A 15,120-nucleotide genomic window follows, 5' to 3' on the forward strand; every position below is an offset into this window, starting at 1 on the left:
GGGTTACGGGGATCGGGTGGGATATGTGTCGGTGCAGGCTCGATGGGCCGAAATGGCCTCTCTCTGCACTGTGGGGTTTCTGTGATTTCTGTGAATGTGTATGTGTTGGATGTCAGGTGAAGACCGGATCAGGCTCAGCCGTGAAACCGTCCACAGTCCAATAACCTGCCAATATCAATAGGGTTATGTGTAGTGTATATAACCTGTACCACCTTAAGAGTATACCTTAAGGTGATGGACTACTTTTTGATGGCTCCTGTACATTGTAGTACCGGTGGTGACCACACCAGTATATAAACCCTGCGGAGCAAAGTGTATCCCAGTTCAGCCCTGACCCTCAATCACTAAAGACCTGTTTAATTATTTCTGTAGTCTGTGTCCTGTTATTCAGCATAACTACATTTGAAAACACAGACTCAACAGTGGCGACGAGTCTGATCTTACCTAGCGGCAGTTGCATCAAAGGAAGCTTCGTCCTCTGAAACGGGCGTCGAACAAGGACATCCACCCTCAACATCCTGCTGGGCACTGCATTGCACGGGAGGCCATCAGGAACCCGGGTTGGTTTCTGGCCACGAAGTCAAACATCAGTGAACATCCCTTTGATGACAGCGGCGGGTAAGCCGATGGAGCGGCACGGGGGGGGAAGTCGGCTGAGTTGTCAGTAAGAGAAGGGGAGGGAAACGACGAAAAGGGCGGAGAACACGACCGCAGCCGGTGTCAGGGGCCGGACTGCAATAGGGGCAGAGACGCGCAGCAGGCAGAAAAGCAGCGTAGGGGAAAATAAAGGACCGCTGGGAGGCGTGAACGGCAACAGCGTGGGAATCGCCATTTTGAGTCGGCGGGGGAAGAAGACAAGCGCGGGAAAAGCCGCCAAGCGCGGGAAGCCGCCATTTTGAAATAAATAAATAAATAAATAAAATAAAATAATAATCATATCCGAAGGAAAGGAAACTCAACAAGGATGCCAAAAACGGGTAACATCACTGCTTTTGATAACGATGTGGAAGATTGGGCCACTTATGTGGAACGCATCGAAGTTTACTGTACAACGAATGAGGTACCGGAGGATAAGAAAGCACTAACCCTATTAAACTCGATGGGTGCGAAGACGTACGGGTTATTAAGGAACCTTGTAACACCAGATAAACTGGTAGGGAAGAGCTTCGCGGATATTGTTACTATCCTGCAAGAGCATTTAAACCCCACGCCGCTGCTGATAGCAGAACAATTTAAATTCTACAAAAGAATTCAACTTAAAGAAGAAAGCAACGCTGAATTCCTAACCGAACTGCGCAAGTTATCAAAGTACTGTCAGTTCGGTACAGGACTAGCAGACGCACTGAGAGATAAGTTTGTGTGTGGGCTCCTAAGGGAAGGAACCCAGAAGCGACTGCTAGAGGAAAAGGACCTTACGCTGGACAAAGCTTTCAGCATTGCAGCATTGCACGAGGCAGCAGCACGAGGCGCTGCAGAGATACAGCAAAGGCCATTGGAATTCAGCACCAATGAAATGGCATTGGGCGCAGTAAAGTGCTATCGTTGCGGAAGGACAACGCATGACCAGAACCAGTGCTGGTTCAAAGATAAAGAATGCAGGCAATGTGGCAAACTTGGTCACATAGCAAGAGTATGCCGGTCAGGAAAGAAGACCAGCAACAAAAAGTCGCCGCAGGAGAAGTACAAAAAAGTACACAAGGTGACAGAGAACAGTTCAGATGAACAGAAGATGGATTCAGACTCCAGCAGTAAGGAACTGGGTTGTCTAAAAATACATAATGTGGGTAACACAGCAGACCATCAGACTATCTGGGTTATGCTTCGGATAGCAGGAGTCCAAGTGAAGATGGAATTGGACACTGGATCGGCATTAACGGTCATGAATAAGCAAGATTACAAAAGGTTATTCTCGCACATTCCCCTGAGGGATACGGAAATTGTATTGAAAACATACACGGGGCAAATAGTATACCCCAAAGGAAAGATAAAAGTAAATGTGGTCTACAATGGTAAAGAAAGTCAGAAAATGGACTTGTATGTGTTACCTGATGGAGGTCCGCCACTACTGGGACGGGAATGGATCCGGAGAATAAATGTGGACTGGCATTCCATACAAGCACTGACTGTAGATGCCTGTAAGGAGGACGACGTCAAACCTAAACGACTGTCCAAAATATTAGACGATGCTAAGAAGGTGTTCCAACAGGGACTGGGAACACTGAAAGGAATTACGGCAAACATCAAAGTTGAAGAACATGCAAACCCAAAATTTTTCAAAGCCAGACCGGTACCTTATGCGATACGACCTGCTGTGGAAGCAGAGCTGGAAGGGCTAGAACGTTCAGGGGTACTGTCCAAGGTGGACTGGAGCGAGTGGGCCACACCCATTGTTCCTGTCATGAAGCGTTCGTTGAGCAACAAGCCGGGGGAACCTGGGAAGGTTCGCATATGTGGCAATTTCAAGATCACTGTTAATCCAGTTCTTCACATGGTGCAATATCCGTTTCTGCGGATTGAAGATATCTTCGCTTCGCTGTCTGGCGGGAAACACTTCACCAAGATAGACCTGGCGCAGGCGTACCTACAGATGGAAGTTGATGAAGCGTCACGCCAGTATCTCACGATCAACACACATAAGGGTTTATATCGGTATAATAGACTGGTTTTTGGAGTGGCATCGGCTCCAGCGATTTGGCAAAGGGCCATGGAGCAGGTATTGCAGGGAATCCCAGGCACACAATGCTACCTGGACGACATCCTGATTACAGGAGATGACGATAAGGATCACCTCGCGAATTTGGAGCAGGTGCTCATCAGATTGAAAGAATATGGGCTCAGAGTTAATCGCCAGAAATGTGAGTTCTTTCAAAAGCGAATCTCGTACTGCGGCCACGTCATTGACCAGGAGGGGCTTCATAAGTCACCTGACAAGATCGAAGCTGTTGTGAAAGCTCCCGCTCCGGAAAATGTATCCCAGTTGAGGTCGTTCCTTGGGTTGGTTAACTATTACCACAAGTTTCTTCCAAATTTATCCACGGTGTTACACCCGCTAAACACTCTTTTGCAAATGGGAATACCATGGAAGTGGAGCGATGATTGTAAGCGGGCTTTTCAAAAGAGCAAGGCACTGATCACCTCTAAGGAAGTGTTGGCTCACTTTAACCCAACACTGCCTATTCGCTTAGCTTGTGATGCTTCTCCATATGGTATTGGGGCAGTGCTCTCACATAAGTTTCCAAATGGCTCGGAAAGGCCAGTCGCGTTCGCATCCAGATCATTGACCTCCGCTGAGCGCAACTATGCTCAGATAGATAGGGAGGCTCTCAGCCTCGTGTGGGGAGTTAAGAAATTTAACCATTACCTGCAAGGCCAAAAGTTTACGCTGCTGACAGATCACCAGCTGTTGGTTTCCATCTTCAACCCTAAGAAGGGTGTTCTGGTAATGACGGCGCAGAGGCTTCAGAGATGGTCCCTTTTCCTAGGGGCACATCAATATGATATTGAATTCAAAGGTACAAAGCAACATGGTAATGCTGATGGGCTGTCGCGCCTGCCACTACCTACAGCGGAAGAGGCACCGGCAGTTGACCCTGTCAAGATATTTCACTCGACCATCATCGAATGCTTACCAGTCACCAATGCGGGTATTGAGAGAGAGACCCGAAATGACCCGACACTGTCTCGGGTCTACGACTTGACAGTGAAGGGATGGCCAGCACATGGCGAACCACTGTTACCAGCATTCTCAGCCAGACGAGAACAGCTGTCCGTATGTCAAGGAACATTGATGTATGGAACAAGGGTGATTATTTCTCCTAAATTAAGGGAGAGAGTTCTGAAAGAATTGCATGAAGGTCATCTGGGGGGAGTCAAGATGAAAAGCCTTGCTAGGGCTTATGTGTGGTGGCCAGGTATCGACAAACAAATAGAGGATCTGACTAAAAGCTGCTCAGGGTGCCAGAAAGTTCAAAATGCACCTCCAATTGCACCGCTGCATCCGTGGGAATGGCCTTCAACCCCATGGCAACGTGTGCATATCGACTTTGCAGGTCCATTCATGGATTCCATGTTTTTGATAGCAGTAGACGCGCATTCTAAATGGCCAGAAGTGATTAAGTTGTCGACCACTACCTCTGAGAAGACGATCGCAGTTCTAAGAACCATATTTGCAAGGAATGGGTTGCCGGAACAAATATGTTCAGACAACGGACCACAGTTCGTGTCAGAAGAATTCCAGAAATTCATGAAAAAGAATGGGGTGAAACACTATACGTCTGCCCCATATCATCCGGCTACAAATGGGTTGGCCGAGAGATTTGTACAAACGTTCAAAAAGGCAATAAAGGCCATGAGCGAAGACCATATTCCACTACAACACAAGCTGGACAATTTCCTGATGGCGTATCGAAATGCCACGCATGCAGTGACAAATCAAAGCCCCGCCATAATGTTCTATAACAGGAGGTTGCGGTCCCGGTTGGATTTGTTAAAACCCAATGTGCGAAGGGAAGTCGAAAACAAGCAATTCCAGCATGTAAATAACAAGGCCACTCGTAGTTTCGAAATAGGACAACCAGTGTTGGCCAGGGACTATAGGGATGATAAATGGCAATCCGGAACAATTCGTGCCCGACAAGGACCCTTGATGTACACGGTAGACGTTGGAGAGAACGTAATATGATGTCATGCTGACCAACTTGTGGAATCGAGAACAAGGGTCGACCCCATGTCTACGGCAGAGACACCAGTTGAAGAATTTATTGAGCCTGTAGCATCTACCTCAAACTCGAACGTACATGATGATGTTCAATCCATAGGAGAGCAAATGGATGAGTCATCCCAGCAACGAGAACCAGAGACCCCTGAAAGGCGTTATCCAGCCCGGATCAGGAGGCCTCCTCAGAGACTGAATCTTTGAACAGTTTTGTGTGAAAATTGTATATATGTTATCCATGTAATGTTTAATTTGGGGTGTACACTGTTAAGCTAAAAGGGGAGGAATTGTAGTGTATGTAACCTGTACCACCTTAAGAGGATACCTTAAGGTGATGGACTACTTTTTGATGGCTCCTGTACATTGTAGTACCGGTGGTGACCACACCGGTATATAAACCCTGCGGAGCAAAGTGCATCCCAGTTCAGCCCTGACCCTCAATCACTAAAGACCTGTTTAATTATTTCTGTAGTCTGTGTCCTGTTATTCAGCATAACTACATTTGAAAACACAGACTCAACATTATGCATGAAGAATGTCCACTTGGACAAGGTAGCAGATACCACCAACCCATATGGAATCCTACTCCAGCAAGGGTCAGTGCCCTCAGGAGAGGCAGTGGGCCTGGATTATCTTTTTGAATACGCATTTACTGCCATTGTTTTCTCCAGCTCTTACCATTTTCACAATTGTTTCCATAAAAACCTTGGTCACAGGTGCAACTAAAAGCATTCGCCAATTCAATGCACATGCCTCTTCTGTTGCAGGTTGTTGCCTTGCATTGCACTGTAGAGACATTAGCACAAGCATCAACATTATCACTCAAATGTGATGTATTCACGAATAAATCATTTGCAGATTCATTATTTACATTATGTAGTCGGATTGGCTGCTGAGAATGCATTAATGAAACAATAATGCACATCTGCATAACCACCAGGGAATAGAGACCAGGCATCCAACAAAAACACAGGTCAATCCTACAAATTAAGCAGGCTATCTTCAATTTTTTTTGCTGTAATGTGTGTGTATCATATTAATCTTCCATCACACGTCAATGTATTGAAGGATGTGGCCAATATTTGTGTTTGAAAACAATTGCTGCTTCACCTTGGCTGGGAACAGGATTTCAACTTCATTAGTGAATGAAATGGAGGTTTTGGGAGGATACTTACATCAGTGGATCTTCTGGTTCCAGCTCATATCCTCAAACACAATGCAGTGTAACCAGTAGCAAGAGAGGATTACTGAGAGGCCTATTAGCGCTGACAGAAAACCTGAGGTTTGGGCTGAGGAAGGCGGGCAGGTAAGCACCAACATAGAGCCAGTAGGAAGAAAGAACTGCTGACAGATCCCATGGCAGGGGTGGCGATGAGTGGCAGAAGGGTACAGGTGAGCATCGGGTCAAGGTACCTGACTGGGGAGCAGCTACAGGCAGTGGGAAGGAGTCTCTGGAGTTAGGTTCACTGGGAGGAGAGACCAGTGGGAGTAATGTTGGCCAGGTGTAAAGGCAGCAGGCAACAAGCCTTGGAAAATACAAAGATAGGGCCTTAAAAAAAGTATCAGGGAAAGAAATCAAAAGAACAACAGAGACGGGACAAGACTGACAGAATTTAACTATAGACAGCTACTGCTTCAGTTAAGTCTTCTGGTCTATGAAAGAGCAGGAGATCAGTGCTGAGGGAACCATGTCACAATGAATATTAATGATCTTGATGAAGGTGTTGGGGGAACTGTCCATTAGTTCATGGATAACACACAGATTTATGCTTGGATGTTAGGACCTTGGATGAGAAAGAAAAAACTACAAACAGATCTCGATGCAATGAGGGAATGGGTCCACATCTGCTAGATGGCATTTAACATAGATACGTGTAGGGTAAAGCATGTGGGTAGGGCTTTTGCCAAGCATGCCCACACTATGCAGGGTTTCTCACTAAAGCCTATTGAGTGGGAAATAGTCCCAGGTGTTATAATGCATGAGTCTCTAAATAAATGTTTATTATGATCATAAATGAGTATGATGAGTGGTGAAAAACAAATAGAACATTTGGATGTATAGCTCAGATAATCCAATATAAGACAAAAAGCACCATAGTGTCCTTGTACAAGACCATGGTTAGGCTTCATCTAGAATACTGTGTCACGATTTGGTCCCCTTACATGGTGGGTGATATACAGGTGCAAATGAACTCATGTAAATTAATGCAAAAGTTTGATAACACATGAACCGAAACCTGAGGAATTTGTGGCCTCTCTGAGACCCCTCTGGAACCCTAGGGACTTTGCAAACCTATATGCAGTAATCAACAAGTCTGGGCAATTATATAAAAGCTAAAATTATTGGCTTAAGTAGGAACGAATGCAATGGTTACAAATGGGAACTAATTTTGTATTTGTGATCTACATTTGCTTAAAAGACATGCACTGCCTTAATGAGCAAAGACTCTGTCCAGTGTGATACTGAGCTATGGAGGCCAAAAGATCCCATTTCATTCATGGGCTGTGCTGAGTTAGCCAGAGCAACAGTTGGAAAACTGCAGCTGACTTTGCTGTAGGGTCAGTTCTAATTCAAATGTTCAATAGTCGCCGCATCTAGACGAGTACAGCACAGAAGGAGGCCGTTCAGCCCATCGAGTCTTCACCAGCTCTTTCAAAGAGTTGGTCCCACTCCACGCTCTTTCCCTGCAATTTTTTCTCCTTTAAGTATTTATCCTATTCCCTTTTGAAGGTTACTATTGAATCTGTATTCACCACCCTATCAGGTAGTGCATTCCAAATCCTAATCACTTGTTGAGAGAGAGGGCCTTGGTTACACATGTGGAACAGAAAAGTAAACCCCAAACACATCCCATAGGTCAAGAGACCAAGCGGCCATTTCATACCAGAATATTTGCTTAACTCCAATGACTTTCATTCCCTGTGGATGGCAGGTGGTGATGATTCGGAAACACCGCTAGATTGCCTTACACTTCCTTACTTAACGGGCAAATGCTAAATGTTACTGTTACTATTTCTCATTGAAACTTATAAAATTCTAACAGGACTGGAGAGACTGGATGCAGGAAGGATGTTCCCGGTGGCCGGGGGGTCCAGAACCAGGGGTCACAGTCTAAGGATAAGGGGTAAGCCATTTAGGACAGAGATGAGGAGGAATTTCTTCACCCAGAGAGTGGTGAACCTGTGGAATTCTCTACCACAGAAGGCAGTGGAGGCCAATTCATTAAATATATTCAAGAAGGAGTTGGATATATTTCTTAAGGCTAAAGGGATCAAGGGATATAGGGAGAAAGCAGGGACAGGGTACTGAATTTGGATGATCAGCCATGATCTCATTGAATGGCGGAGCAGGCTCGAGGGGCCGAATGGCCTACTCCTGCTCCTATCTTCTATGTTTCTATGTTACTATAATATAAAGAGAAATCAATAGCAATAAATCATTATCAGACTTTCTGGGCTAGAGATGGTGAGTGATATAGAGACCTGGAACTACCGTAACGCAAATGCATTATCCTGCAATTATTGACATTGAAGGACATATGCCATACATTCTCCCACTGTATCTAAATCAGCCTGAGGTCTGTTAATATTTTCCATAATCCTAACTCTCATCAACCCCTTTGTGTAATCAGCAAACATAAGGACTGTATCACCTGATGCCTTCATCCAGTTCATTAATAAAGAAAATGAAGAGCGACTGCCCTAATATGGATTCCTGTGGTACTCCATTAGCGACCGGGCCCCGCACAGAGCTTTTGCTATTAATAATTACTATTAATAAGTGAATGTAATCAATTTGCAATCCAACTTAAAATTTGACCCCGATATAATGCGACATGCAATGGAATACAGAAATGTGAGCTGATTAAAATATGAACCAATGGCAAGTGCTTAATCAGCTCTCAATCTTTTACAATACTAAATCTGCTGAAAACAGCACTACTGCCACATTAATGAGAGAGAATCGTATTTCATGTATGTATTTACTTGGAGCACTAAAATCAGAAAATATACAACATTTTTTTAGGGCAAGTTGTCTGATCTATGTAGGGCAATGCCTCCTTCATATACTTCAGTTAATCCAGATATCTGTGGCTCTCTTTCTCACACAAGGTCCTGCACACCCACTAACCCTATCTCACCCTTGCCTCTGGCTCAGTCCGATTGTGGGTTCATAGTCCCACTCCAGAGACTTGAGCACAAAAATCTAGGCTGACACTTCAGTGCAGTGCTGAGGGAGTGCTGCACTGTTGGAGGTGCCGTCTTTTGGATGAGACGTTAAACCAAGGCCCTGTCTGCTCTCTCAGGTGGACATAAACAGATCCCATGGTGTTATTTCAAAGAAGAGCTGTGGAGTTATCCCCAGCCCAATATTTATCCCTCAATCAACATCACTAAAACAGATTATCTGGTCATTATCACATTGCTGTTTGTGGGAGCTTGCTGTGCACAAATTGGCTGCTATATTTCCTACATTATAACAGTGACTACACTTCAAACATACTTCATTGGCTGTAAAGCGTTTTGGGATATCCTGAGGTCATGAAAGGCGCTATATAAATGCCAGTCTTTTTCAAAACCTCCTCAGTTTTGCTCCACTTTATCCGAGGTATCTTCTCTAGCTGTAAGTCCCAGTTGCACGTGCTCCTACAATTCCGAATCACTGCTTGGCCCCACTACACAATCAGCTAAATCTTCATTTACTGTTCTGACGAAAGGTCTTCGACCTGAAACGTTAACTCTGTTTCTCTCTCCACGGATGCTGCCCTGGCCTGCTGCATTTTTCCAGCGTTTTCTGTTGTTACTTCTTCATTTACTGTGTTCTGCTCTTTGGAACTATCTCCCCAAAACCACTTTTTCTTGCTACCTTCCTCTTTCAAAAGCCTCTTAAAACCTATTCCTTCAATTGTCCTTTTGACTCCCCCGCCATTTTTTTTCACCGCCTGCTCAGAATCATCCTTTCTTTCTTGTAAAGTGCCCTGAAACTTTAGTATAGCAGCTCCCACATAAAAACTCACGTTGTCGCTGTGAAAAGCATTTAACTGGTAATTGCAGTGGTTTTAAAACTTTTCTGTGGGAGGAACCCCCTACTAACACTGATAGACTCCAAGGAATCCCATCGTAACTTCCCGGAAGGAAATTAATCAAACAAGCTTCTTCCTGCTAGAAAACACATTTTCTTGGTACACAGCAACAACTGGAGCCTATTTACGAGTGAATAGTTGGAATATCTGAACAATGGCCTAGAAATTCAGTCGCGCCACTTTTGGTGCGCTAAAGTCGGGCGGGCGCTAAAGTTAGCGCCCGCCGGAAAGTGTAGGCCACTTCGCCGAAATTCAGTAGATTTGTCCAAGGAGTTTGGGCGAGCGCTGAAACTGGCGTTGCACTCCTATCTTTAAGCGCTAAGCCGGCGGTGCGGACTGATAACGCCGAGGCCGGGCGCAGCGCAGGTGCGGTCATGTTTTGATTGACAGCAGACACCCTGACGCCGGCCAGCTCTTAAAGGGGGAAGGGTCGACTTGGTCTGCTGCCACGCCCTGGATAGTGGAGCCCTGCAGCTAGGCCTGAACACTGCCGGTGGACCCAAATAGCGCCTGAAGCCATGCAGAAGGCCCGTGAACGAGCGCAGCGCTTCTCAGAGCATGCTTTGAGGGTGCTGCTTAAGGCTTTTGAAAAGAGAAGAGAGATCTTGTGCCCGGACAGTGGCAAGAAGGCTCCCAGGAGGCAGTACAGGAGAGCCTGGAGGGAAATCGCCCACAGGATGTCATCCACCAGCGATGTCCCGAGGAGTGCGGAACAATGCCGCAAGAAGTACAACGACCTCACTCGGATGGTCAGGGCGAGTACCCTTTCCAGTGTCCTCCTCATCCTTGCATGTGCACCTCACATTATGGGCAAAGGGACCTCAAAGGCCTAATGGCCAGCCCTCCTCCAGCAGCTATGGCACTGGCATGATCATCAATAGCACTTTCTGCACTTTACACACTGGCCAAGCTATTCGACCATGGGAGGCAGTGCACACAACAACAGGGCAACACACTGGCCAAGCTATTCGACCATGGGAGGCAGTGCACACAACAACAGGGCAACACACTGGCCAAGCTATTCGACCATGGGAGGCAGTGCACACAACAACAGGGCAACACACTGTACTTAGAGGCTGTCCTTTCTCTTGCAGGCCAAGCTGGCGAAGAATATGAAGAGCCGGAATGTCACCGGGGGAGGCCGTGGCCAGTTCCAGGAGCTCAGCGACCTGGAGGAGCACGTGGCTCGACTCATGCGTGGCCGGGTGGTTGGCCCCGTTGCTGTTGGAGATGCCGACCCTGTGCTGGGCCCCAATGGTAAGGACATGACCGTTTGGACCTCTTTCGTTCCCCTTGCGCTTCAGATCTACATCCTTTGCCACTGTCCGACCAATGCGCATAATGCCACCACTCATGCCTCCCTCGCTGACGCCCTGTCCTCACTCTAAAGCTACTCTTGTGCCTTCCTGCTTTCAGCTGGTGAGGAGGAGGTCCATGAAGCTGAGTGTGCCAGTCCCTTGGAAGAGGAGGACGTCGAGGGCCAAGAGGAAGGCGGCACATCAGGGGAACCCTCATCCGCGCCAGGGGATGGCAATGGAGGGGACACGTCTTGCCTGGAGGAGAGCCAGGGGGAAGTGTTGCAGGGGGGTGCAGCTCCTGGGCCCAGTGGCGTCCAGGCACGCGGGAAGGGTCGGGCAGCACGGCGGCCTTCACCCCAGAGGGGGGAAGTGTTGCAGGGGGGCGCGGCTCCTGGGCCCAGTGGCGCCCAGGCACGCGGGAAGGGTCGGGCAGCTCGGCGGCCTTCTCCCCAGATGGAGAGTCCGCCCTCCAGTCCGGAGACGGTCCTCGCCCAGGAGGTGCGCCTCCTTGATGAAATGTCCGCGGCCTCCGAGCGGCGCCACAACGAGTTCATGGGGGTTGTGGGACAGTTGCCTCAGGCCATTGAGTCCCTGGCTCATAGTGTGGCCGCTTTCGGGGACTCACAGGCCAGGGGTGTGGAACAACTCGCGGCAGCACAGACCAGGGGTGTGGAACAACTCGCGGCAGCACAGGCCAGGGGTGTCGACCAACTCGCGGCAGCACAGGACGCGAGTCGCGAGTTCATGAGTGGTGCCGTGCAGACACTGGCTGATCTGATGCGGGCACAGAACAGGGCAGTTCGGGCACTCACTTCTGCCACACTCGCTGTGACACGGAAGCATCGACAGGGCACCCGCCGCCCTGCTGCAGCACAGCGGTCTGGCCTCCACCAGATTGCTGCGCTTGCTGCAGTGCCAGCCCGGCCGAGTGCCTGTGTCTCTGGCGACCAGCGAGCGCCTGGCATCAGCCAGCTTGCCCCCATTGCTGCAGCCGCCACTGCCACTCCCCCAGCCAAGGTGCGACGAGCTGCTGCAGAGACTGATGCTGCCCAGCCACAGCTGCAGCAGTCAGCAGCCGGCCCCTCCAGGGCCGGACCTCGTCTAGGCCGACCCCCAAGGGCATCTGCCGATACGCTTGGTGCCCCTCAGGAGCCTTCCCCCAGCCTTCCAACACCCACAGGGCCCAGGTTGAGGCGGAGCAACAGGTCGGGCAGGGGCCGGAGAAGCCTGCACAAGGACTCGCCCTCTCGGCACACCAAGTAGAGGGTGTGGCCAGCTGTTTTTTTTATATGGGGGTGTTTGTGTTCTGGAGGGGGGGGGCTTATTTTGGAAAGGCCGAAGATGAAGGCCAATTGGATTGACAAGTTTTGTTATTCCTCCCCAGGTTGTGGGAGTGAGATATGTTTTTCACTTTTTTGGGGGTCTTGTCTGTTTTTCTGTTTCATGTGGGAAGGGCCCTGAGTTTGTTAAATAAAGCTTTTTATTTATTCAGCTTGTCCAGGTGTCATGTTTCAAGTGGTTGTTGCGTTAACCGGCTGAGGGCTTGCGGAGCAGCTGCATTCAGGTGCGTTCATTGCCACAAGCCATTCCCTGACAGGGGGCCTAGAAGTGTCGTTCAATAAGCCGCCGGCGGACGGCCCTTGGACCTTGTGGCTCCCTTCTGGGCTGGTACTCCTCATCCTCCTCCTCCTCCTCCTCATGGTCCTCGTGCTCGTCCTCCTGAGGTGGTGGCCCAACGTGAGGTGGCAGTGCCTGAGTCCTTCGGATAGCCAGGTTGTGCAGCATGCAGCAAACGACGACGAACTGGGAGACTCTATCCGGCGAATACTGTAGAGATCCGCCGGATCGATCCAGGCAGCGGAACCGTTGCTTCAGGACGCCAATCGTTTGCTCTATGATGTTCCTTGTGGCTTGATGGCTTTCGTTGTATGCCTCCTCCGCAGGGGTCCTGGGCGCGCGGAGCGGGGTCATGAGCCATGTACACAAAGGGTAGCCCTTGTCCCTAATAAGCCATCCCCTTGGTGGAGGCTGTGCCTCGAACATGTCAGCCACAGTAGTCTGGCGCAGGATAAATGCATCGTGGCTGCTTCCTGGAAAGCGGGCATTGACAGCTAGGATGCGCTGCCTGTGGTCACACACCAGCTGTACATTAAGGAAATGGTAGCCCTTCCGGTTGCGGTAATCCTCGGCATTGTCGATAGGTGCCCGCATAGCCACATGCGTGCAGTCAATGGCGCCCTGCACCATGGGGAAGTCGGCGATCCTGGCAAATCCAACTGCACGCTGCTCCTGCCTCTCTAGGGTCATGGGGAAGGAGATGAATTGGTGTCTCCTTGCGAAAAGGGCATCGGTGACCTGCCGGATGCAGCGATGCACGGCGAACTGGGAGATGTTCGCTATGTCCCCAGCAGCAGCTTGGAAGGAGCCGCTTGCATAAAAGTTCAGAGCCACCGTGACCTTCACTTCCACCGACAGAGAGGTCCTGCACATCAGCTGTGGATGCAGATCTCTGTGAAGCAGCTGGCAGATCTCTGCAACCACCTCCCTTCTGAAGCGCAGCCTCTTAACACAATGCGCGGCAGTCATGGTGAGATAGGACACCTGCTGCCGGTATTCCCTGAGTGGGTAAGGCCTACGTTGCCGACGCCTGATGGCCCCTCTGCGTCTAGGCATGGCTGGCCCTCTCACACAGCGTCTGCGAGCCCTTCGCACATAATGCTGGAACTGAGGGTTGGAGCCCCATGCAGCCCCCATAATGAACTTGCAAACAGTGAAATCACAAAGAGTCAAATTTCCAAGCTCTGGCCAGAAGCCAAAAATACCTCTCCTATGTTGTCCCAAATCAGTAAGGTCTGTTCCTTGGTCTGTGTCCAGAAATCCAAAGCACTAAAGTCATTGCAGCAAAATGGCTGGCCTTTATAGTTCAGTGAAAGTGCCCTTTAATTAGCGCTCCCCGAGGCCCGCAGGGCCTCTGCTGCGTTCCACTTCACAGTTCTTAACAGCGCCACGCCCACATTGGGCGGGCGCCACTGAATTTCCAGTTTGGGGCGCACAAACAGCGTTGCACGACGAAATGACGTCATAAGCTGCGCGCGCAGCTGAGCGGGCGCTAACACTTTGCGCCGGCGCTAAATGTCAACTGAAGTTGGGGCGAGGCGCAGATCGCGCTGCGCCCGGGCGCTAAGCGCCTAGCGCTGGAAATCTACCCCTCTTATGGCGTTAACGGCTGGCGAACGCAACTGAATTTCTAGGCCCATGTTCCTAAATAAAGAAATCTGATGGCACATAACCCCATGGACACCCGGGACACCTTGTTGTTATTGTCACGTCTGCTTTGCAATTGTAGAGAGGTATGAGAAAGTAGTACTTACATTGTTGGCACACAAAATAATTATGGCCAGGGCAATTTTCATCATTCCAGTTCTGGTTACTGAGCATCAGAACACAATTCTCTTCTCCATAGAAGAAGGAGTAGTGGTTGTTGGGCTCTCCCTCTGCCCAGTTTGTGTACGACACCATTCTACCTGAGCCAGTGTAGCACCAGTTTTGCTGACATTTTGCCACTCCAATCCAGACTTCGTTGCCATCTGCAATTAATGCTAAATACTGCTGCTGGTTTGTGTTGTAGACTTCAGCTAGTCCATCAAACCTCCAAGTACAATATTCTTGGGAATCTTGGAATGAATTTACAGATCTGTGTAACCGGTAGACTACACTTTCAGAAATATATGGACAACCTAAACAAACGAGAAAGAAAAAACACAACCATGCATTAAATGTATTTGTGACTAAGATTCCCAATGAATAGGCTTGAATTCTTTGTGAACTATTGTAATGATAAAGACTGAACAAGCTATGATACGTTTATACAGCTGTTAAATTCAGGTTAGTAAGATTGGTTATAATATATGAATTAGTTTCACAACTAGATTTCTAAAATCTATGTCTACATCCTTGTAATCACTTAGTTGCAAAAATAAAGACATGACATGTAATAAGTTATCGTACCAGACATGGAAAGGAT

The 15,120-nt window shown here is 48.6% G+C and overlaps 1 protein-coding gene across 1 annotated transcript in view; it reads right to left on the bottom strand.

The window, feature by feature from the left end:
• The window catches only part of LOC147108133 (L-selectin-like), a 50,066-nt gene extending 35,245 nt beyond the window's left edge, over positions 1-14,821 (bottom strand). The window contains exons 1-2 of the mRNA XM_086006025.1: positions 14,468-14,821; positions 5,393-5,500 (exon numbers count right to left, since the gene is read on the bottom strand). Coding sequence (XP_085862151.1) covers positions 5,393-5,500; positions 14,468-14,615 — 256 coding nt within the window. The 5' untranslated portion in view covers positions 14,616-14,821. The remainder of the gene's footprint in view (positions 1-5,392; positions 5,501-14,467) is intronic.
• Positions 14,822-15,120: the final 299 nt, after the last annotated feature.

This window comes from Somniosus microcephalus, chromosome 13 (genome assembly GCF_052327205.1).
Source record: "Somniosus microcephalus isolate GS21.2 chromosome 13, FLI_Smic_1.0, whole genome shotgun sequence".
NCBI lineage: Eukaryota > Metazoa > Chordata > Chondrichthyes > Squaliformes > Somniosidae > Somniosus > Somniosus microcephalus.